Below are 26,331 nucleotides of genomic sequence, written 5' to 3'. Positions count from 1 at the left end.
ACCAATAATTTGACTTAGGTGTCAACATGTCTAATGTGGTGAGGGTGAAGTTGCCCCTACATGACTTGGATCCATTTTGCATTTCTTCACTAAATGGATCCCCCCCTCCAAGATTAGGGAGTGAAGCTGATTCTAGATCTGTAACTAGTGAGAACGTCACCACAAAAGTGTGGTGACTGTCGGAAGTCTGCTTGATGCTTCACTTGGGCCATCTGCTCGGTGGTGTGCCGCTCATCTGAGCTAAATCTCTAAAGCATACCCGTGGGTGGTATTCATTCAGCACAAACAGAAAACTGCAAAACAGGGAGACAACTATACACCAATTTCCATTGGCAAAATTTTAAAGAGCTTTCTGCTGCGGTACCCTAAAAATAAGACCCTCAAAAAAAAGACAAACACTTTTATGTCCCTTGACCTAAAAGGATTGGCGAGTGGTATAATCAGTGATAGTTCAAATGAAACAAGACTATGCATTTCCTTCTAACATCATACTAGTGCAGTCGGACAGTATTCAGACCCTAGACTTTTCCCATGTTTTGTTACAGCCTATTTAAAATAATTTTTTAAATCTTTCATCTACAGGTTGAAGTCAGAAGTTCCAAACAACTAGTTTTATGACTTCAACCAAGGTTTCAACACTCCACAATTTCTGTTCAACTATAGTTTTGCAGGTCGGTTAGGATCATACTTTGTGCATGACAAGTAATTTTTCCAAACAGTTTTTAGAGATTACTCACTGTACGACAATTCAGTTGGGGTCAGATGTCTACATACACTAAGTTGACTCTCCCTTTAAAACAGTTGGAATATTCCAGAAATGTAATGATTTAGAAGCTCCTGATAGTCAACTTCCAACAGTGTACCTGGGATTTATTTCAAGGGCCTACCTTCAAACTCAGTGCTCCTTGCTGACATCATGGAAAAACCCAAAGAATTCAGCCAAGGACCTCCAGGAAAAAATATTGTAGACCTCCACAAGTTGGTTCAGCTTGGGGAGCAATTTCCAAATACCTGAAGTACCACATTCATCTGTGCAAACAATAGTATGCAAATATAAAAAAAAAAAAAACACCATGGGACCAATGCAGCCGCCAACCGCTCAGGAAGGAGACGCATTCTGTCTCCTAGAGATGAACATACTTGGTGCAAAAGCACAAGTCACCCAGAACAAACGCGAAGACCTTGTAAGAGCTGGAGCGGAAACAGGTACAACGTATCTATATTCCCACAGGAAAACGAGTCCTATTCGACAACCTGAAGGCTGCTCAGCAGGAAGAAGCACCACTGCTACAAAACCGCCATAAAAAAAGCAAGACTACGGTTGCAACTGCTACATGGGGACAAAGATTGTACTTGTGGAGAAATGTCCTCTGTTCTGTTGAAACAAAATCGAACTGTTTGGCCATAATGACATCGTAAAAGGTGGTAGGCTTGCAAGCCGAAGAACACCACCCAACCGTGAAGCACGTGGGTGGCAGCATCATGTTGTGGGGCTGCTTGTGCAGGAGGAGAGGGTGCACTTCACAAAATAGGATTGGCATCTGAGGATGGAAAATATTGAAGCAACATCAGTCAGGAAGTATAGCTTGGTCGCAATTGGGTCTTCAAAGGACATGACCCAAGCAGTACTTCCAAAGTGTGGCATGGCTTAGGATAAAAGTAAAATTAGTTGGAGCGGCCAGTACAAAGCCCTGACCTCTAATCCTACAGAAAATTTGTGGGCAGAACTGAAAAAGCGTGGCGGCGAGGATGCTACAAACTTTGACTCAGTTACACGAGCTCTGTCAGGAGGAATAGGCCCAAAACTCACCCAACTATTGTGGGAGCTTGTAGATGGCTACCCGAAACCGTTTGCCCAAGTTCAACAATTTAAGGCAATGCTACACAATACTAATTGAGTGCATGTAAAACTTTGCCCACTGGGAATGTATGAAAGAAATAAACAGCTGAAATAAATAATTACCTTTACTGGTTTATTCTCCCATTTCACCTTCTTTAATAAAGTGGTGATCCTAACAGTAACTAAAAACAGGACTTTTACAAGGATTAAATGTAAGGAATTGTGAAAAACTGAGTATAACTGTATTTGGCTAAGGTTGTATGTAAACGTCACTTCAACTGTATATTGCACTGGTCATCCCCAAAGCAACACTTCCTGTTGGCCGCTTTCCTTTTCCAGTTCTGCTGCCAATTACTGGGAACGAAGTGCAAAAAATCTCTGTAGCTGGGAGTCATATCTCCCTCTCTAACTTTAAGCATCAGCTGTCAGAGCGGCAGCCTTACCGGACAACTGTACACAGCCAATCTGTAAATAGCACACCCCAACTACTCATCCCCTATTATTACTTACCTCTTGCCCAACAGTATCTCTACTTGCACATCTATCACTCAGTATTAATGCTAAACTGTTTTTTTTCACCTCCATTACCTATCTTATTGGCCTACCTCCCTACATCTGCAAGCACTGTAAATAGAATTTGTCTATTTTTCTTTCGAGTGTGTTATGTCTGTACGTTTGTTTGTGTAACTGTGTTGTTGTCGCACTGCCTTTGCTTTTATCTTGGTCAGGTCACAGTTGTTAATGAGAACTTGTCTAATAAATAATCTCTCCTATTATTCTGACATTTCCAGTCTTAAAATAAAGTGGTATCCTAACTGACTAAGACAGGTTATTTTTACTAGAATTAAATTCAGGAATGTGAAAAACTGAGTTTAAATGCATTTGGCTAAGGTGTATTAAACTTCCGACTCAACTGTACATCAATAACCCCATAATGACAAGCCGAAACAGGTTTGAAGTAAAAAACATTTCATACGTATTCAGACCCTTTTGCTAGTAAGACTTGAAATTGAGCCTCAGGTGGCATCTCCTGTTTCCATTGATCGTCCTTTGAGTGTTCTTACAACGTGATCGGGAGTCCACCTGTGGTTAAATTCAATTGATTGGACATGATTTGAAAGGCACACTCTCTACATTTAGGTCCCACAGTTGACAGTGCATGTCAGAGCAAGCCATGGAGTTTAAGGAATTATCCCTAGAGCTCGTGACAGGATTGTGCAAGGCACAGTCGGTGTGAAAAGATATCCAACAAAAAAGAATTGGCTGCAGAATTGAAGGTCTTCAAGGAAACACGTGGCAATCCATGGAAGATGTTTGAGAACCACCAAGACTCTTCCTAGAGCTGGTCTCCTTAGACAACTGAGCAATGGGGAGAAGGCCCTTGGTCGGGAGGTGACAAGAATCCGATGGTCACTAACAGAGCTCCCAGTAGTTGCTCTGTGGGATGGTAGAACCTTCCAGAAGGGACAACCATCTCTGCAGCATTTCCACACATCAGGCCGTTATGGTAGAGTGGCCAGACAGAGCACTGCTTCAGTTAAAGGCACAGACAGCCCTCTTGGAGTTTGCCAAAAGGCACCTACTAAAGGACTCTCAGACCATGAGAAACAATGTTCTCTGGTCTGATGAAACAGAGTTTACTCTTTGGCTTGAAATGCCAATGCGCACATCTGGAAGGAAACCTGGCACCATCCCTACGGTGAATGCAATGTGGTGGCTAGCATCATGCAGTGGGGATGTTTTTCAGGGGCAGGAACGGAGACTAGTAAGGCTTCGAGGGAGAAGATGAACGGAGCAAAGTTACAGGAGATACTTGATGAACACCTGCTCCAGAGCTACTCAGGAACCTCCGACGGGCGAAGGTTCACCTTCAACAGGACAACGACCCTAGCCATAGCCAAAACAACGCAGGAGTGGCTTCGAGGACAAGTCTCTGATGCTTGAGTGCCGCAGCCCAGAGCCCAGACTGAACCCGATCTCACATCTCTGGAGGGAGAGACCTGAAAATAGCTGTGTAGCGACACTCTCCATCCACTTGACAGAGCTTGAGAGGATTACAGAGAAGAATGGGAGAAACTTCCCCAAATACGTGTGCCAAGCTGTAGCGTCATACCCAAGAAGACTCGAGCGTAACTCGGCCAAAGGTGCTTCAACAAAGTACTGAGTAAAGGGTCTGAATCTTATGTAAATGTGATAAGTTTTTTTTATGTGCAAATGGCAAAACTTGTTGGCTTTGTCATTATGGGTATGTGTGTGTATTGAGGTGGAAAAAAACTTTTAACTCAGTTTTAGAATAATGCTGTACACGTAACAAAATGTGAAAAAGAATCAAGGGGGTCTGAATACTTTCCAAATGCACCGTACATTAATAGGTTGTACTTGTGTGATAGTGCTTTAGCTGTACATCAGTTTATTTACTGGACTGCTGAACAAGCCTTAAACAGCTGAATTGTTGCGCTTCTCTAACCCTTAACACTCATGAGAATTGCCTATATCATGGACAACCCAAGTAAAATGTTTCTTACAGTAGAAATATGAAAAGCATATGCAAACCATCGTAGAATTGAAAGCGAACAGCAAGAGTTATTGGAAATATAGAATCAAAGTTGGACAAAAATGTCGCAGCTGGACTAGACAAACCAAAATATTACTGTTCATTGTGCATTTTCACCTCTGTACTTTTTGCCAGCAATTTGTTGATACGAAATGAATACATTCAGTACAAAGGCTACTTCAAACAATAGTGAAACGTAACGTTTTATCAGTTTGGAATTCAGGCTAGCTACTGGATGAGGTTGCTTAGTATGTTTAGTCAAACCTAGGCAGGAGGTCAGGACATAAATTGATTCCGTTCAATTAATCTAATGCTGATGTGTGTCGCTGATGTTTCATGCATCTTCATCAGAGTATCTTGCATTGTTTCCAGTCCTACCAACAAAAAAAAAAAAATGTCCCACCCCCTAGGACCTACGTTTACCCAAATCAAGTGTCATTAGGTACACAAACAGAACGACTGAAATGGTGAGGTTTCAACTTGGACTCATTTCTTTTTCACATTCACCTGCCCTAAATTGAACATGACCCCTGTACCATACAAAGCAATGCAGACCCACATTCTAATGCATTTCAGCTTAACCATTGGCCAGCATCCCGTTGGGGTGTCCTCGGCCTGACCCCGGCCATGCAGTGTGTTTCTGGGATGCAGAGTCGGCCAGCATCCCTCCAGTCTTTCAGGGGGCCTGGCCCTCAGGGTGAGCTGGGACGACCCTCCTCAGAAGTGTAAACATGTGGGCAGTCTATCGAACCTCTGTTCTGTGGGTGGGGAGGACAGGAGACCGAAGGTTAGTCAAATGTCCACATATAGTTGACGATTGGCACCCCCAATTAAAGTATTCTGTGGACCGTAAAGTAATTGTGGTTTTCAATGAAAGTAAAAAATAAAAATAAAAAAATTTGGGGGGGTACAGTTACTTTGCGTAAGGCATGGCATCATACACCAGATATATACTTTGGTGAAAGTGTAGCCACTTTAATTAGTTCTTTTAGCACCTGACATAGTCCCAACAACCTGAATGAGACAAATTAATGTGCATCGTATACGATCACAGAACAGGTTGGTCAAGCTGTACGAGGAGGTCGCACTGAGGACATTTGGGACATGAAACATCCAAGTCTAGATTGTCAAGAAATAAGTTAATTTGTTAGGCGAAGAAGATGGGTTGTGTTCATTAGTCGCCAAACAGCAGGAAGGACTAAGCAGCGGAGGGGACTACCTGGACCTTGTCCCAATGGGAAAAGGTTAATTTGTTTCACCGTTGAACAAACATTACTGTTGTGTGCCCTAATGAATACTGAACCGGTCATGGTGTGCTCACATCACCAGCTTCTTCAACCATCGTACTCCATCTCCCTCAAAGTCAGAGTCGAGTCTTCAAGGGTCAGGCTGGCAGGCCTGCATTTCAGAGATGGCTTGAGTAACATGGGCTCCATCTGGAGGGTGGAAAAAAAACTCAAGGTATTTTGAAAGTTTGTCACAAACACCCTTTCCCAAAACCGTAGATTTAACAGTGTAAAAGAGGGGGGGGGGACCATCAATTGGTCCAATCTAGAACTAACATTCCTTGTAGGTTCATTTTTTCAAATTTAGCTTCAAGCCTGAGAATATCTATTACGAGTCATCAATAGGGTGAAGTATGCATGAATGGTATTCCACAGTTTTCCCCACTTACAGGTAGCTTATCACTGGGCAACAAAACGGATCTCTGTAACAGGACTTATGTATCGCCGTTGGCAGTCATCATCAGTACTCCATTATCCTCTTCTCCGCACACTTATTGGGGGGGGGGGGGGGGAAATAGAGAGAAGACTTGTTAAGTCTGTTTACACGGGAGCCCAATCAGATTTATATCACTTTAATTTTGTCTTTTGACCAATCAGACCAGATCTTTTGCTACTAAAAATTGGCCAAAAGATCAGAGTGGGGCTGCCAGTGTAAACACAGCTATAGAGTCAGAAGGGAACAGAGCTCTGTTGCAATCTCATGACACTCCACATATATGCACACACTGCATATGCAACTAGGCTACTGGTGAGTGATTCTCCCACACACACACAGAGCATGAACCGTGTTCTCTAGCGTGATGAATGACGCTTTACCATCCGCGTCCAACGGACTAGATCTGGCGTTTTTGGGATGCCAGCAGAACGTACAGTGCCAAACTAAAGTTAGTTAGAGGCTGTTTTTATATGGTTCAGGCTAGGCCCCTTAATTCCATTGAAGGGAAATCTTACCACTAACAGCATACATGACATTCTAACAATTCTGTTGCTTCCGACCTTTGTGGAAGACCCCTTCCCTTTCAGCATGACAATGCCCCCTGTGCACAAAGGAGTCCCATACTAGAATGGTTTGTCGGGAACGGTGTGGAAGAACTCGCTTGCTGCACAAAGCCCTGACCTCAACCCATCAAACCTTGGAGATTAATTTGGAACGCTGACTGCGAGCCAGGCACTAAATCACCCACAATCAGTGCCCGACCTCCACTAATGTCGTGGCTTGAATGGAAGCAAGTCCACGCAGCATGTTCAACATCTAGTGGTAAAGCCTTCCCAGAAGAGGGGAGCTGGTATAGCAGCAGGGGGGGGGGGGGGGGGGAGGACCAACTCCATATTAATGCCCGATATTTGGGAAGAGATGTTCAAAGAGAAGTGTCCACATACCTACATGACCAAAGTGTGTATATGGTAAGGTGACTAGGCATCAGGATATTTGAAACAGTAGCAGCAATGTAATTAAAGATTTTATGCGAGTTGTTTGCGCCATATCAGTATACATGTGTGTGCATGTTGATGTGTGTTAGTCAGTGAGTGTGTAGAGTTCTGCAGTGTGCATAGAGTGCAAAATCGAATGCGAGTCCTTAGTGATTTGGACACTAAGGAACTGAAGCTCTTGACCCCTTCCACTGTAGCCCCTGTCGATGTGGACGTGCTGCCACGTTTCCGTTAGTCCACGATCAGCCTCCTTGGTGCCCCTGATGTTTGAGGGAAGCTTGATGGTCTGACCACAACGTAGGTCACTAACCTCCTCCCTGTAGTGGTCTCATGCGGAGTGATCAGGCCTACCACCCATCGTCAGTAAACTTGATGGGGTGCGGAGTTCAGCGTTGCCGCGGCAGTCCTGGGGAACAGGGCTAGCTAGCTAGACATAGCTTATTCTTTCAGTTACTATATTCAAAGGGTGGGACCAAGTCATAGTTTTACAAGTCACAAGTAAGTCTCGAAGTCCCAAGGCAATCCCAGTCCTAAACTTGAGTTCGAGTCCTAAACAAGTCATAATGTGCTCTTCACCAAGATAATACATAATTTTAACAAGAGTAATAGTTAGTTATTTACATTTACGCAAATCATGATTGCTTTTAAAAATATCTATACATTTATTCATTCCAAATAAACATATTTCCATGAAATACATGGGAGCCATGAGCAATCGCGATGTAGGCTTTGCTACACAATCGCCCAAACTTCACACACCCACACACACCACCTCTCTGTGTGGTTACAGTAGGTCATGTTTTTGGAACAGCAGTAAACATCAGGCAGATTTAGGCTACCAACTGCCTAGCCATTTGTAGCGCAATCTTGGGGCAATGATCACGTTACCGCACTGACTGACTGGAGGCTCATTGATTTAACGTTACCCTACATGATACACTAGTAAAGTTATAAAATATATAGCTGTCGGCTGATTAGCACGACTTACCGTCTTTGGTCAGCTTCAAATGTCGAACAAAGTTAATTGTGCGCCTCCGTCTGTAATTCTTCCCGCATGTTTTGCAAGTTGCAATATGTTTTTTGTTGATACAGCGTCGTTTATATCTTTGGGTATCCCTTTCCAAGGGCCCCATCTGAATTCACCCCGACGTTCCTCTGCACTGCCCGCCCAACTTTTTCTCAGCGGCACATTTGATTGGTGCTGTCCGATTCAACTGTAATCCGTTAAATGCAGTGATGCGCTGCACACTTTTTAATAGCATCATTTTTCATATTTGGCATCAAGTCAGGTCGAGTCATAAGGCTCAAGTCAAGTCAAGTCATGGTGTTAAAGTCGAGTTGCAAGTCATATGTGACTCGGTCCACACCTCTGCTAACATTCATCTGATCCATTAATTGGATGGACAACATGTCAGTTCATACTGCAAGAGCTGAGGTTGGGCAACATCCTTCGGAAGTCGTCATAAATACTGTTTAAGTTATTTAAGGGGTTGAGAAACATGAGCCTCCAAGGGTTGTATTGAGTCAATGTACCCAGAGGAAGACAGAAAATAGCTGTCCTCCAGCTACACCATGGTGCAACCCAAGAAGGTGCCGTTGAGGATACTGTTGACCACTGCAAAACGGTATTTCAATCAGTTATTGGTGACAAGTGAATATATTAGTATTGTTTTATCTAAAAAAGATAACTTTAAGTTTAACTATTTACATTTCTGAAATTAACTGAGTAAGGGCTTGATTCATGACATATATCAATAATGCATGTTGCTCTACACATCTTGCCGTGTTAAACTGCAGTATTGTGTAACATTCCTGGGTAATGAGATGTCAGACAAGTCTTGCCTACTCGGCAATGCACAAGACAACTTTTCAATCAGAACTGTTACAGATACACCTTCGGACTTGGAAAAGTGTTCCCAAACAGGCACCGCAAGGTGGGTATATGTAATAGAACTAGACCAGAGCTAGACCTTGGGCCTAGAACTTGGGTTAGGGAAACCCTCCTCTCCCAAAGGATGTCAGCTCTTTCCATAAAAAGCCCCACAAAGCTAACTCAAAGAAAAAAAAATACTTTCATTTTGATCTTACATACCTATACAAGCAAGTGTCCAACGGCAAATGGAACAATATTTATTACATTTAAAACACACTTGTTTGGTAGGAAGATGGGAAGGTGCCAAGCGGCTTATGAATCTAAGAGCACTACAATCAGAGTTAACTGGCATTAATAAAATTAAGTTTAATTTAAAGTTCCACATTTTGTTAGTCGTATGTACAGGATACACATGGTATACACAGTCCAACAGAATGCTTACTGCAGGTTCCTTCGACAATACAAACAATTGGCACAACGAATAGGCATAAGGAGCAAGTGAAGTCTATAATGACCTTGGCATGACCTGAGACATAAAGCAAAAACACTGCTATTGTTTTAGTCTCTGTAGCAACTCAGCTGTAAATAAGGCTCTCAAGAGCATCGGATGTCCGAAGCAACCGGGACTGGCAGCTCGCCCATCCGCAATTATGACAATGAGCCTCTCTAGGGGTTAAAAACAGGCCATTCAGCAGGGGTGAGTATGTGTGGGGATGAATGGTGGCTGTTCCGGACAGGACAACCTGGTCTCAAGAGTATTTTCTATTATTCTTGATGTAAATCGAGGAACTCGATTTAGTATGGTATGTATTAATTTGTGGTGTCCAGCGCCCATTTCATATGATATGTTAAGAACTTGATACATGTAAAATATTTTACACATTAGCTAGGCTTTATTGGTAATTTAGGAGTTAGGTTTTAAGGGTTAAAATGCTAAAGTTGTCCGTGATAAGATTTGAATTCGCAACCTTTGGGTTGCTAGGCGTTTGCTTTATAGCCCACCCATCCACCTACTTTTGATTCTGCATTAAGTAACTAATCTGTTTTACGTAACCATACCAGACTAATGGAGCTTATCCCGGGTTCACGTTTACTATGCTACGTCTAGTCTCTAGACCAGGCAGGACAGGAGGCATGCCAGTGTGAATCATTAGTTATTATGGTGAACAATAAATAAATGCTTATGTCATTTGGGCTGTTTGAGGGTTGCTTTTATTTTCATTTTTTAATGAAAAGGCATTAGCAAATTAAGTTGCAAAATCGTGTGCAATGGAAACTGGTTACGTTAACGTTGGGAACAAAGAGAAAGAACTGAGGGCCCTTCTGAATTTGTCTTAGAGAAACTCTTTACTCAAAAGTAAAACGTTTTTGTAATTAACGGTTGTTGCGACACGGAATAGAATAAATGAATACACCCTTAATTGTGTGTACAAATGTAGGCAATGCCGTCTGTCTTGGCATGCACCCGACTGTGAAAACCCGCTTATGTCGAAGCCAACGTTTCGAGCATAATTGTATACAATAATTAGGTCTATGTACAGGCTCAACTTTTCATAATGGTATGGTTCTCATTGCACCTCGGAAAGTGAGACTATTCTGAATACACTGGATTGAGAGAAAGACAAAGTATCTTTGGAGGAACCTTACCGTTGAGTTTGGTGTTGACCATGACGTACAGGTGCTCCCTGGGTACGCAGTAAGTCGCGTGAGATTGCAGGAGGATGATTGACGGGTATTCAAGAAAAACCCCATTCAGACCCATCGAACATGATACAAATCTGAGAAGAGATTAGACAAAATGTAATTAAAAATACATTTTACGCACTTTAGGTAGCCAATATGATAAAGGCCTTTGTCAAACACATACTAGTCGATTTTCAATCAAAACGCGCAGTTTCTTGATAGTAAATCTGGGAAACACTCACGTTTCTGCAATGTACAGAAGTCCCTGGTCCCAGCCCGTCACCATTCCAAACAGCGGTGATTTCACCTGATTGCACCGTATTCCTTCACTTGGAGGAGATACGTTTTTCAGATTCACCATCGTGGCTCCCTGTCCTCCCAACCGCCTGGAGATGAATTAAACATGTTGATAGATATTTTTCCACCTATTGCAGATTTATAAACAAGATGTATGATTTCGGAGAATTTTGAGGTTACCGGACAATTCGGTTACGAGAATGACACTGCGCTCCTTTAGTTGCCTGCTGTGTCTGAAAGTCTTTTCAGACCCCTTTCCGATGGTGTTTTTACTCCAAACGAACTGCTTTCCACAGCAGTTTCTGTAGTTGGCGGAGCGTAATCTAATTGAGATTTGGCGGAGCAGCCGATTTATCCTCTGAGCGCTGTAATTTGGTTGTTTATAAAGTGGGCGAGTTCGTTTTAAAAGGCCCAGTGCTCCGGGTATGCGGAGTTTGTATGTAGACCATTCCATTGGTACGTAAATGACGCTCCAATCCACCCGGGCACCCGCCATGCAACAACAACCGCAAATAAACCATACGGAACTTTAATAAAGACTAGGGGTGCTCTTGAGCCAAAAATCACCTAAAATAGACAAGTTCTTTTCAGAAATGCCCTATTTGACAGAAGGGGCACACCACTCTCTACATCGATTAGCAACAAAAAAAAACGACCTAAAATATTGTTTTCATGAGTTAAGACGTGTAAATAAACCATACAGCAACCACACACGTCAACATTTCTGGAGAAAACTAAAGCAAATAAACTTCATGAATGCATCTTAAGGAAACATGCCCCCTCAACACTTCCCCAGATGTTCTCAAAAATGTATTATAAAGCCCTTCTTACATCAGTGATATCTCAAAGTGCTGTACAGAAACCCAGCCTAAAAACCTCAAACAGCAAGCAATGCAGATGTAGAAGCACGGTTCTCAAGTGGATATGCCTGCATTAGTCAGAAGCTGATTGTATCAATATTTCACACATCATGCTTGTCCTCTTACTGAATATTAAAAAAGAAGGTCCAAGCGCCTTCGACAGAGGGATAAAGCTGATTCTTTACCATTTTACAGAGGCTAGTTCATGAAGGAAGGCTTGGTCATTAAAGTTTTTTAGCAAGCGTCTATGACAAATCAGGACATGTCATTTCACATGAGCAGGCATTACGAACACAGGCTGTAAAACAGTGATCACTAAGATCATTACAGAAAACACCAGACTGATACCTATCAGGATTATTTGTGAGGATAACATTGAGGAGAGTAGCCTTTTCTGGGTGTTTGGAGTCATACCTTGTGGGATTGGTGATAATCTGAGAAAGATTTAGGGAGTCCCATTGCTTTAGAACCTGGTCAGGTGGTGTAAGCATGTCCCAGTTTAGGTCACCTAGCAGGACAAATTCAGACTTAGTGTAAGGGGCCAGGAGAGAGCTTAGGGCAGGTAGGGTACAGGTCGGTGTTGATGGAGGACGATAGCACCCAGCAACAGTCAAGAGCTATTTGAAAGTTTAATGCTTAAAAACAGCAATTCAAATTCTTTGGGGACAGACTTGGAGACAACCGAGCACTGAAGGTGATCCTTGGTAAAGATTGCCACTCCCCCACCTTTGGAAGATCTGTCTTGCCGAAAAAGGTAATAACCAGAAAGGTTAACATCAGTATTCAAAACACTCTTTCTTAATCACGTCTCAGTAATGACCAACACATCTGGACTGGAGCTGTGAACCCACACTTTCAACTGATCCATTTTAGGTAATACGCTTCTAGAGTTAACATGCAGAAAACCCAGGCTTTTACAAGAGCAGAAATCAGTGAAGCAGATATCAGTGCACAAGTCAGAATTGGGGCTAGCAACAGGAGGTGTGCCAGGGTGTACATGCACATTTCCAGAAATCATCGACAGTAATACAATCAAGGCACGGCATAGGACATGGAGAGCTCTGCAGTGATGATTTATGACATCTGAATGTGCATCAGATGCCAACAAGATCATATTGTACAGCAATTTCATCAGGTAACATGAATACAAAGCCGGCGAGAGGTGGTTAGAATAAGATGGGAGGCCAAAAGTCAGTGTAACCAATAGAGAGTCAGAGTCCCGAGTCCGAGAACAAACAGTCTGACCCACGGTTGGGTAAAGAAAGTTGGTAGTCAACAAAGTATGCAGGAGTCATGAGGCAAATTGCAAAATGGCAATAATTTTTTTAAATATATAACGACTTTGGGCTAGCCATTGTAAGTTCCGAGTCACTCGCCCCAACAGTGCGTGTGTGCTGGAGGTGAGCGAAAGATCGGGAGAGAGGGGTGAGTGTGGTGGAGGTACCTGGACCAGACAGGGGGAGACAGGCCAGGGCAGATGGTGAACAGATCGTCAGTTGGAATCCAAGCAGCAGTGCAGCAGGCAATGGGAGTAGGTGTCACACCCACTTGGGATAAGCTTTTATTTCTGGAGGCAGATTTCTTGTAGAAAATGCCAGTGACTGGTCTTTAAACAGCAGGAGGGGGCTTCAGAGGACGCTTCAAAGACTCCTGACACTTGTTGGGCCCTAAGGCCTTTTATTTCACACCTTAGTGCTAATTGAATTTGTATCTGGCCTGTCCTTGCAAGCCTGGGAGCCTTAACTCAGCATTCAGTCCCCATAAAGTAAAATATATCATTGTAATGTAGTTTATTATTTATTTATTTTTCTTCATGGCTTTCAAAATAGCATCAGACCAAACACTACTCACTCAGTTCCAGGTTGGAATGGTGTCCTCAGGTCTCTGCTGTTTGTTGGCTAGAGCACCCTCCACATAGCTTGGAAAAAGAAATTACCTTGAAAGCAGTAATCTCTCCAGTTAATTTTGGTCAAAATTAGGTTGTAGGTTTGGAGTTTGAGCGAAGGCCATGCTGTGGAGGGTAGCATCCTGCATATGTACCTGCCGAAAAATCTAAGTTTAACTCCAAATCTATCCTTTCGTAAAAAAACATGTTAAAAAAAATGTTTAAAAAAAAGAAGACCCCGGCAGCTACACCGTTCAGTGTGCCACCTTCACCAGCTTTTCTTATGGCGCTTTAGAGATGCTGGGCTCACCCGCGGGCTCTTGCCCACCACAGCAAGGACAGTGGGACGCTATCTGCCATGCACGACGCAAAACAACATGGGATGAATGCATAGCAGAGCTAATGCTCTTCCCAGATGAAGCACTGAAGGATGACCTCAGTGCAGGGCCACAGATGAGCTACTGTCACGGGCCTACGACTTAACGGCCCACATGGCCCGCATTGGGAACTCCCTCTCAGTGCTCATGCAAGCACAGAACAGGGTGCTCCAGTCAGAGCACGCAGACCTGGACCTCTGCAACCTGAATGACGCATTTGCGTTCATGACCAGAGAGCTAGGCAGACTGATATCCGCCCTTGTTGTGACTCGTTGCCAGGTCTGGCTCGCCCAAGCCCCAATGTTCGATGACTCCAGAGGGGCGCTGAGCAATCTCCCAGTGGTCCCCGGACTGCTCTTCGACCCCGCGGCTGAGCGGGCCATTGAGCGTAGAAAACAGCGCAATAAAAATGTATTGATATTAAATGTTTCATCGATGAGAACATTTGCAGAATGTCGGCCCAGTTCCATCTCGCTCCATACTCTACCACCGGTGGCCACTGGGCTTCCTCTCCTCACAATATTTAGTGGCGAGTGAAATTCCAACCGGATGCTTTAGATTGATACATCCAGTTAACTTCACTAGGGTAGGGGGCAGCATTCGGAATTTTGGATGAAATCCATGCCCAATTTAAACTGCCTGCTTCTCGGGCCCAGAAGATATGATATGCATAGAACTGGTAGATTTGGATAGAAAACACTCTAAAGTTTCCAAAACGGTTAAAATAGTGTCTGTGAGTATAACAGAACTGATTTGGCAGGCGAAAACCTGAGAAATCCATTCAGGAAGTAGTTATTTTTTTTGGTTTTGTAGTTTTCTATTCAATGCCATAACAGCATCCATTGACTTAGGACTCAAACTGCAGTTTCTATGCCTTCCACTAGATGTCAACAGTCTTTAGAAATAGTTTCAGGCTTGTATTCTGAAAAATGAGGGAATAAGAGCATTCAGAATGACTGGACGCTAAAGTGTCGCAGAGCTTTTTCATGCGCTCGACAGAGAGAGCAATTCTTGTTTTCCTTTTAAATTGACGACGTTATTGTCCGGTTGAAATATTATCGATTATTTAGGCTAAAAACAACCTGAGGGTTGAATATAAACAGCGTTTGACATGTTTCTATGAACTTTACGGATACAATTTGGATTTTTTTGTCTTCCTGTTTTGACTGCGTTTGAGCCTGTGGATTACTGAAGAAAACGCGCAAAACAAAACTGAGGTTTTTGGATATAAAGAGACTTTATCGAACAAAATAAACATTTATTGAGTAAATGGAATGTCTGCAACCTATTTCATGGTTCCGAAGAAAGGCTTCTGTCCAGTTATGGATTTAAAACGGTTCAATGTTTTCCTAAAAGTTCCCTCCTTTCACATGTTGTGGACAGTCAACTTTCTCCAAACCGTAGCCGCAGGGGAATGGTTCACGTCCTTGGACTTAAAAGATGCTTACTTTCACATTCCTGTGTTCGCCTTCCAAGGCCATGCATACCAGTTTGTGGTATTAGCCTTTAGGCTCTCCCTCTCCCTCTATCCTTCCTTACCTCGACGACTGGCTCATCTATGCCCCCACTCGCAAGTGTGCGGCCGAGGGCACAGCGCTGACACTGACCCATGTCAGCGCACTGGGTTTTACCATGAACAAACGGTAACTTAACGCCAAGCCAAAAGGTCACCTTTATTGGTATGGCTCTGAACTCCCGCACTATGAGGACATGTATACCACCTCAGCGCATGGACAGCATTCTTCTTCTTCTAAAACAATTCCAGTTGAATGCATGGGTGAAGGTACGAACGTTCCAACAACTGATGGGCATGCTCGCGGTGGCCTCCGCAGTGACACCATTAGGCCTGCTTTCTTTAAGGCCACTACAAGTGTGGATCAACGACCTCCGCTTGGACCCCAAGGAGGACAGGAACACCAAAACACAGGTGACAAGGGAACGCTAATCTGCTCTGCGGCCGTGGAGGAAGAGAGCCTACCTAACTACAGGTGTCGCTCTCGGATCAATTCCGAAAAGGCGGGAAGTAGTGACGACCGACGCTTCACTAACAGGCGGTGGAGCAGAGTGGCAACACAGGTCTGTATGGGGGCAGTGGTGCCCCAGACAGAGGAAAGCGTACATCAATGTGCTAGAACTTCAGACCTAACCCTGAATCCCTTTCTACCTGTTCTCAAACACAAACATATTCTGATACGATCAGACAATTCATTGACAGTGTTCCACATCAACCATCAAGAGGGAACGAGGTCTGTACTGTCCCTACAGGTGGCCCAACAACTCTTGGTTTGGGCCCTACCACATCTGGCATCCCAACGAGCCTTTCATCTCCCAGGCAAGGTAAACGAGGTGGCAGATTTGTCGCAACAGAAACCGCCCCTGGGGGAAATGGAGGCTTCACCCAGAAGTACCGAAGATATGGCAGCGGATCGGAACAGCACACGTGGAACTGTTCACCTCAGATCGAACATCCCACTGCTCCCTCTACCAGAAAGAACCAGAGTCCAAGAGCCCCCTGGGCATGGACGCCTTAGCTCACACATGGTCAGAGGGCCTACCGTATGCTTTCCTTCCAACCCACTGATCTTAGCAACATTGCATCTCAGGCTCAGCACAGGCTGCTTCTTGTAGCTCCCAGATGGCCAACGAGACCCTAGTTTCCAACCCTACTCAGTCTTCTGGAGGGAGAACCATGGCAGCTCCCTGACAGACAGGACCTGCTCTCACAGTTGGACGGCAGGATATGGCATCTCAGACCAACTACAGCTATGGGTGTGGCCTCTGAAGAGCCCGACCCTCTACTGACCAGCTGCAATCCTGCTTTTATCGAGACGTTACAGAACGCCAGAGCCCCATCGACCAGGATGATGTACGCTGGAAGCTGTTTACCGAATGGTGCTCTACCAGGGCGGAGGATTCGGTGTCCTGCTCTGTACCTGTTATACTGAGCTTCCTTCAGAAACTATTGGACTCAGGTCGCTCTGCCTCTACCTTGAAGGTGTACGCCTCAGCCATATCGGCTAACCATTTATGCATCGATGGAAAATCAGCAGGGGCCCACTACCTCATCTGCCAATTCTTACAAAGTGTCCGCCGGCTGCATCCCCCCAGGACCTTCTGCGTGGCATCCTGGGACCTGCCACTAGTACTGGAGGCTTTGACGAAACCTCCTTTCAAGCATACAGAGATGCCAGACATAAAATGGTTGTCTGAAAACGGCGTTCCTCTTAGCCATTTCATCAGCGAAATGTGTGAGTGAGCACTACACGCTCTCTATGAGCCTGGTCTGCCTACGGTGAAAGGCAGATGAACCTAGGCGTGACCTTATGGCCCAATCCAGCCTTTTTGCCTGAGGTTCACATCAATCAAGCCATCGAGCTGGCGGCCTACTGCTCCCCTCCTGATTGCGGAGGAGGAGCGAGCAAATCTCATGTCCAAATCACGTCGCATCCTGCCACACCATGGGCTCTGCCATTCTTCCAGTGGCACTGGTGCATTAGGTTAGTAGTGCTATTCCTCGTGACTTTGTTGGTCATCCACACTTTCAAACGTACTGACGTCTGAAAGGTATGAAGTAGAACGGAAGTTACTTTAAGGTATTTTTTTTAAACTGTATTGTTGGTTAAGTGCTTGTAAGTAAGCATTTCACAGTAAGGTCTACCTGCTGTATTTGGCGCATGTGACAAATAAAATTTGAACTATGATTCTACAAACATCTGGAAGACTGTCAGTACTTTCCTGTCACTGAATCTTTTGGGCGAGAAGATTCTGAGACGGTTCATATGAAACCGTACGTCAGACCACGCACTGCGGGGGCACATCCTCCCACGCTGTGACGTCACCGGCGTGACTTTGTTGTTATTATTATTATTGCTTGAACCTGCGCGGAGCGCAAGGGATATAATCCATACTTTTAACTGTACCTACAGTCTTCCAGGTATTCGAATAACCATAGTTACATTCCTAACTTCTGTTAAACTATATAGCCTTCCTATATTTTGTTTCAAACCAAACACATTCTGCCTAGTGGCGCACACTGTTGCGTTTTGGCCACTTGAGAAAAAAAACAGACATTTCCGCTAACAATCCTAAAATCTCATAAGAAATGAGGTGGTGTTTTTGGTGTAAGAGTAATGTTATACTATGCTATTACATTTGGTTGTAACTTTACTAAACAAGCAACATTGTGAGAAGTGGCAGAGAGACGCTCCGGCAGCACTACACTCCTACACAGAATGAGCTAGTTGTGCAGGTAGCCTACTCTAATTCCTTGCGAAAAATTTGGTGATGCAGACACGAGATACCACATGGTTGGCTGTTTCATAAATCTGGGAATATTTTTCCAAAGGAAACATTTCTGGTTGGTCTCAGGGAATGTAAAACAGTTAGGAATCGATACTTTTAAAATGTGATTGAGTTGAATGCGCATGGACAGCCTTAAGTTTTACAAAATTACCTTAGATCCTTCTGTCTAATATGGCTATTAACTTTTGTAGCTCTTCAGAAACTTACATTTTGTAAGTAATTAGATCTAACTGTCCTCCCCAAGTTTAACTGGAATTTAAATCAGAAAAGATTTGAGAAATGTGACTGGTTGACGATAGAATATCAGATCTCAACAACGACTGGAGAAGTGTTTAACAGACCACATCCTTATAATATATATATATATATTTCAATAAGCGCAACGTGACTGCAAGAGACAGGTTGGAACGTCTGAAACACGGGACAAATCACCCCCCCAAAAAATATTAGTGGGGTTTGAATTTATTGACAACATGCGGGACATGATTGTTTGGTTGCAGGACAAAGGGCCAAAATGCGGGACAGTCCCGCATAATCCTGAACACGTGGTCAACTTAGTTTAACTGGATGTATCAATCTAAAGTATCCGGTTGGAATTTCACTCGCCAATAAATATTGTGAGGAGAGGAAGCCCAGTGGCCACCGGTGGTAGAGTATGGAGCGAGATGGAACTGGGCCGACATTCTGCAAATGTTCTCATCGATGAAACATTTAATATCAATAAAGTTTTGTTCCCAAAACAATAATCTGTTGCGAACAGTAGACTAAGTTTTGTAGACTTTTGCATTGTTTAGAAGGAGTGCAAGGGCAAATGGATTCTTGCACATGGGCACTTCAGAGTAGGCATTCCCTAACAGAAATATGCAAATACATGCTAAAACACACCAATAACATGCTGACCACACCGCTCGCTTCACGTGCACGAGCTTTGCAAAATAAATTTACACATACGTTATTCAATCATTGCACCCACACTGCTCGAGCGTCTGCGTAGCCAAGCGCTAAAATTGAAAGTCCGGCCTCTCCCATCTCCTCATTGGTTTTTAGGAGCATATACCCACGTGGATGATTGAAAGATGAACTTAGGTCCACTCTCCGGTCGGTTGTAGTAATGCTCTAAAGTTGGTTGCCAACAGCCATATAAAGTCCAAAGAAGAAAAAGAAGCTTGAAGGAAGGAGCGATGATGAGAAACTAATTAGGTTTACCGTTTAATCTGTGGATTAATTGTTGGAGTAGAGGAACTTGTGCATTTCAGGTAAAATAACAACCCAATGTTTATATACCAGGACAAATTAGCTAGCAACAGCAAGCTAGCTAGCTAAATTGCCATAAATGTTTAACGCTTTTTGACCTGTCCCCAAATTAATATAATTGGTTCAGTTTGTTTTTATATTTCAACCTGTGTGTCCTGATCGCTTCTGGTGTGGGTAAACAAAATCAACGTGCGGACATCACGTAAGATCTTGCTAGCTCGTGCTTGGCTCTGCCCACCTCCTTGGTTGGTGAATTTTCACAAACCTGGTCCAGCAATTTCGGTCTTCTCAATGAGTTCATTGTCTGGAATGTTCTGCTGAATCATCTCAGCGATCTCCCTGGGGTTCACTTTCAGGCCCTTTGATTTCATCATCTGAAACACAATAAATCCAAAACAATGACACCCATTTCATTCACCCCCTAACTGCTCAAATTAAAGTTGAGCTGTTGATATTTAGGCTATATGCAAAACCAACTCAGAAAGACAGAGTTAGTGGGAAAGAGTTTGCAGGGACAGAGACAACACAAACACATAACAAAACATAACAAAACAGGTAACAAAAGAAGACCACACTTGAACATTAGAAAAAAGTTGGTTTAAATCAACACACACCCCTACATTTCAGTTAGTTTATTTGACACCCTGCCCTGCAGTATATCCTGTTAGTTTATGTGTTTGTTTGTTTACCATGTCAACACTGTGCATGTTTTGTGTTCCTGTTGGTTCCACTTTTCTTGGCTCTGTTATTTACTTAACAAATAAGGAATACTCAAAAATGTGCACTTATAAATCATAACAATTTGAATCAAAATACAGCTGTAAAAAGAAGTCAAACATCAAACATACAACCGATGTCTCTTGAGTTCTGCAAAATAGGAAAAGTCCAAGTTGCTTTTAATATGCTTGCAGTCAACCCCTAGTGATGTAAATGCCTACGTCAACACCTACTCATGAGACCAAGCCCATGCATATACAGTTTTACAAACTTGCAGGAGAGACAATAGTTCCAGTGTTTTAAGGGCTCAGCAGTAATCTTCCACTCCCCAAGTTGCTTTATATTGGTATGTCTGACTAGCCTCTTATCTCTTTCACTCCCCTGCAGGGTTCTGTGTCTATGAATCTCTTTTAGTCTTGAAGTGCTTTCTCACAGACCTCCTGTTTTGACTGCAATAACTCACACATCTCTCAGACCGTTTCTTATAAGAGGCAGACACAAGAAAAGAACTGTGGAACAATATTAAACCTTATAATGAATATATATATATATATATATATATATTGCTAATCTGTAGTCCATGACCCTATAAATGTAGTGGGGGAGGGGTATTATTGCCCTTCCCCTTCTATTAATACAACATAAGCATAATCAATTATTATAATACATCAAACATTTGGTGCAGCACCTATCATGACCCCATAATTCCCCAGGCTGAATCAGGACAAGTTCCCAAACTGCCTGACCATGTCCCCAAATTAACCATAAATATTCCAAATAAACCCTATTTAAATCTATAAAGAAAGTTTGTCACAGAAAATAGATGATTTGCAGTATGGGCCAGATGAGATGGAGGTCATTACCACTAAGTAAATTAATAGGGACATTTTAGGTGCCACAGAATTTGATATCCCATCAAAGGTGTAACAACGTTTTATATGCATTATTAGAATGATCCACTCTCACATATGCGTTATTTGTATTGAGCATCGAGACAAGCAGTGAAAAAAAAATCCTTAACAAAAAAAGTTCATGTGAGGGGGCTTCGAACAAGAGGTTACCGTGCCCCATAGATTCATAGTTAACCGGTTTAGCGGAGTATGCCACCTGGCAGCAATAGTAATTGACCTACATGACAGCTACTTGACAAGACCATTAGGCATTTTTGAGGGGGGGGGGGGGGGGGGGGGTGTACGATGACCTTAAAATGTGACTCGTTTCAGGAAATTTGGCATATGTCGCACGTCACTACTTCACAGGGGCAGCACTAGAACATCATTTTTTAAATCAAAATGCATATTTTTGGACAGAAACGCTTTCTGCAACATGTGAACTTTCATGTGCCTTAATAACAAATTTGTATTACATCCATAAATATAAATAAAATTGTTAAATTAAGAGCCTAGTTGGTTTAGCCATGTAAAAATACAGGAACGTTCTGAATAACGATGATTGCCCGAGATAACGTAAGGGCTGGACATGCCAGGAGATTAGTTTAGATTGGTCTGCCACGTAGCTTGCTACTGTCTATAACGTGAGCTGTTCAGTATGTTTTGACAGTCCTTTCTACAGCACCGTTTTTGAAAGATATAACGTTAGCCATCGAGAACTACAAAGGTTGCTACTTTTCTCAACAACATCAATGCCCTGAATTTAGCAGGCGCTATCGACAGATCAGTAAGAACAAGTGATGGGCTACTTTCTGCACACGACACGGTCAGTGTGAACCGGAATGACTTGACACAAAGCTGGCCAAAACAAGATGTAAACTACCATTCAAAAGTTTGGGGTCACTTAGAAATGTCCTTTTTTTGTACATTAAAATAATATCAAATTGATCAGAAATACATTGTTAAATGTTGTAAATGACTGACTATTGTAGCTGGAAACGGCAGAATTTGTTATGGAATATCTACATAGGCGTACACAGGCCCATTATCAGCAACCGTCACTCCTGTGTTCCAATGGCACGTCGTGTTAGCTAATCCAAATGTATCCTTTTAAAAGACTAAATGATCATTAGAAAACCCTTTTGCAATTATGTTAGCACAGCTGAAAACTGTTGTGCTGATTAAAGGGGCAACAGGTAGCCTAGTGGTTAGAGCGTTGGACTTGTAACCGAAAGGTTGCAAGATCGAATCCCCGAGCTGACAAGGTAAAAATCTGTCGTTCTGCCCCTGAACAAGGCAGTTAACCCACTGTTCCTAGGCCATCATTGAAAATAAGAATTTGAATTATTATATTTATATAATATATATATATATAATAATAATATATAATATAATAATAATATATATAATATATATAATAAGAATTCTTAACTGACCTGCCTAGTTAAAAAAAAAGAGGAAGCAATAAAACTGGCCTTCTTTAGACTAGTTGAGTATCTGGTGCATTTGTGGGTTCGATTACAGGCTCAAAATGGCCAGAAACAAATAACTTTATTCTGAAACTCGTCAGTCTATTCTTGTTCTGTGAAATGAAGGCTGAGTGAGTGAGTCTGTAATCGAACCCACAAATTTCACCTAAAATGACATATCTAACTGCCTGTAGCTCAGGCCCTGAAGCAAGGATATGCATATTCTTGGTACCATTTGAAAGGAAACACTTTCAGAGAATATAACACAATAGATCTGGTAAAAGGTATTACGAAAAAATTTATTTTGTATTTTTTTTGTACCATCATCTTTGAAATGTAAGAGACAGGCCATAATGTCTTATTCCAGCCCAGCTGCAATTTAGATCTTGGCCACTAGGTGGTAGCAGTATTTGTGCAACATTTTAGACTGATCCAATGAACCAAGGAATTTCTTTTCAACATTTTGTATCAAGACTGCCCAAATGCGCCTAATTTGTTTTATTAATAACTTTCCATGTTCAAAACTGTGCACTCCTCAAACAATAGCATGATATTATTTCACTGTAATAGCTACTGTAAATTGGACTGTGCAGTTATATTAACAATAATTTAAGCTTTCTGCCAATATCAGATGTGTCTAAATTTTCTTGTTACTTACAACCTCATGCTAATCGCATTAGCCTACGTTAGCGCAACCATCCTGTGGATGGGACACCGATCCCAAAGAAGTTTTAAAGAGATGGTTGGGCTAAGACTTAAGAGGGTGTGAACAATGCTGAATGGGTGTAGACAAGCTCTCCAGTAGGTGTACCAAAATGTTCAAGGGCCATTTTCTCAAAAGTGGGGTTACAAGTTTATCAACATTCAAAACAGAATTACTTTCCCATTGTTCCTCAACTGCAGTGTATGATATGCAATTTCCTAGCTCCGAGTGTCTAATTTTATCCCATGTAAAAACAATTTAAAATGTTGCTACATAAGACCGAATCGAGGCGATCGGTCACAAATCGATCGGTCACTTTTTCCCGTAAAAACACATGGTTGTGTGAAACGTTGGATTTTGTCATTAATGAAAAAACATGCCTTTTGTCTAATGTTAGTAGCTAGTAGCCTGGTCAAGGATGTATCATGAAATATTGGCACACTTGACATATGACAGACCAAGTGGAACAAAAAAGTCAGGTGGAGGTTTAATGCATATTTCTGGTATCCAAGTAAACCTATTTTTTTTTTTAAATACCATTGGTTGTTGGATATAAAGTTTAAGATCTTTGATAGGCTGCTGCGGAATTTGTTACAGGAAACAATCACTCCCAGCTGGTTAGGTTAGCATATCTAATAGGAACAGCTAACATGTAGAGTTTTATCACATGCAACTACATCCATGATTTGAATTGGCTGATGTGCATTTTGAGACTGAGAAACAACCTTCAAAGAGAATAAAATCCATCAGTGTTATTGTACCACCTGGGCCATGGCCATAGCGCTGTTACACTGGTAGTCCCCAAATTTGGCCTGCTGTTTGGGGGTGACGGCCAGGGGAGGGTTCTCCAGGTCAGGCCAGGCCTCCCGGATGGCCTCACCAAAGATCTCCTGAAGACGCTGGTTGATGTTCATCATGGTCTTACTGCACTGGCTCCTCTCTTCCTGTAGACTCTGGGGAGGGAGGATAGACAAAGAGCACTTCAATACAACGTAAAGGGGACAACCTATAAATAGCTACTCAGGTCTCACTCCTCCTACTTGCTCTTTGGGGGAAACTTGGAACAACTTATAGAGAGTCTTGTTTCAGTATGATATGTTGGATAAAGGAATAAAGACAGACACCAATGTCAAGTTCAATAGCCTTGTTAAGCATTGTACAAATCCCTACACGTGGAGTCCCGGGGACCAGTCCGGCTAGTCGAATACCTATCAACTAGACTCCGTAACAAGTCTCTCGCTCTCTCTCAAGCGGACATAACATGTGAAACAAAGCATCTAGTCACCTCCTGTATGTGAATAAGATAGCTCAATCTCCTAACATTAATGTACCCAGAGGGGAGTGTGGAAATACCTATGCAAGTGATCACTCACCCTTTTGAGGATGTTGAGGCGGTATTTGAGCTTGGCGTTCTCCTCTCTCAGCTGAGGACAAGCCCAGGCTCTGTGGGTTCTTCAGGCTCTCGATCTCAGCAGTCAGGGAATGGATCTCCTGCTCCTAGACAGACGAAGGGTTCACGGTCAAGAAAATGTCCTGCCTCTACACGAAAACAGCACAAATGCAGGATTGGTTGAGATACAGTGTGCAATGACATTCAGGACTTTGACTCAAACTCATAAACTTAGCTACTGACATCAGCACAGATTGAGGAAATCACATGATGCCACACCCGTCAGAAAAAAACTGAAAGCTTCAGCTAGCTAGCTAAATTAGCTAATAACTGTCCCTTAACGTTAGAGTATGTTATGATTGATAGTTATCAGGAAATGTCTAGATGGGAAAGGCCGTACAATGAATCAGTTTCTGCATTATCAACATGAGTGACAGCAGACCTGTCAGTCTTTGCAGTAACAATTAACCTGAATACTGCTAGCTAGAATACAACAAAGATAACACTTAGCTGGCATCAGACTTCACACGTTTTGTAGCACATTTCAAGGCAGCTAGTAAGCTGCTGCAATCTTTAGCTAGCTAGCTGGCTTACCAGTTGCCACATTACGTCAAACGAGTCCACTTTCGCGTAAGCTAGTAACGTTAGCGTAGCTACCAACATTTTCTTAATTTCAGTACATTATTGCAAACCAAGAGGTCTTTATAAAGTGTCAGAGCTGACCTGCTTTTGAAGTCGGGACGAGTATTCACTCACAGGAGCTCCCATTTTCGGTTTAAAAAAATAACGTTAGAACAGTACATTAGCGTGTTTCTAACTAAATGAGTTTCTGAACCTAGATGAGGCTGAGGCGCAATGACGTAAAATTTCGGAAATTCCATTTACCGCCCTAGTTGGGGTGCCCAAGGTACTACCACTGACGACAGGTACTACAGACAAAGTTATGCTTTAACTTTCATAAAACATAGCAACAAAAAGTGGTGTAAAGTACTTAAGTAGTACTTTAAAGTATTTTTACCTAAGTCGTTTTTTAGGTATCTGTACTTTACTATTCATATTTTTGACTACTTTTACTCCACTACATTCCTAAAGAAAATAATCTACTTTTTACTATATACAATTTCCCTCACACCCAAAAGTACAGGAAAGTGGTCCAATTCACTCACTTATCAAGAGAACATCCCTGGTCATCCCTAGTGCCTCTGATCTGGAGGACTCACTAAACACAAATGCTTTGTTTGTAAATTATGTCTGCGTGTTGTAGTGTGCCCCTGGCTATCCGTAAATAAAAAAATTAAAATGTACCGTCTGATCTTATTATAAGCAATTTGAAATTATTTACTTTTGATATTTAAGTATATTTTTGCAATGACATTTACTTTTGATACTTAAGTATATTTAAAAGCAAATACTTTTAGATTTTTACTCAAGTAGTATTCTTCTGGGTGACTCAGTTTTACTTGAGACATTTTTCTATGAAGGTATCTTTACTTTTTCTCAAGAATGACAATTGGGTACTT

General features: G+C 42.5%; 1 protein-coding gene and 1 pseudogene across 1 annotated transcript in view; one reads left to right on the top strand and one right to left on the bottom strand.

Moving 5' to 3' along the window:
* LOC120056697 overlaps positions 1 to 16,667 on the top strand; it is a 32,391-nt pseudogene extending 15,724 nt beyond the window's left edge.
* Positions 1 to 25,794, bottom strand: part of LOC120057042 (arginine--tRNA ligase, cytoplasmic-like) — a 211,084-nt gene extending 185,290 nt beyond the window's left edge. Inside the window, 5 exon segments of the mRNA XM_039005416.1 lie at positions 19,908 to 20,016; positions 24,186 to 24,374; positions 24,795 to 24,849; positions 24,851 to 24,918; positions 25,535 to 25,794. Coding sequence (XP_038861344.1) covers positions 19,908 to 20,016; positions 24,186 to 24,374; positions 24,795 to 24,849; positions 24,851 to 24,918; positions 25,535 to 25,579 — 466 coding nt within the window. The 5' untranslated portion in view covers positions 25,580 to 25,794.
* Positions 25,795 to 26,331: the final 537 nt, after the last annotated feature.

The sequence above is a fragment of the Salvelinus namaycush genome, chromosome 12 (genome assembly GCF_016432855.1).
Source record: "Salvelinus namaycush isolate Seneca chromosome 12, SaNama_1.0, whole genome shotgun sequence".
Taxonomy (NCBI): Eukaryota; Metazoa; Chordata; class Actinopteri; order Salmoniformes; family Salmonidae; genus Salvelinus; species Salvelinus namaycush.
The sequence above is the reverse complement of the archived record's forward strand: the minus strand, read 5'-3'. Positions and strand labels throughout refer to the sequence as shown.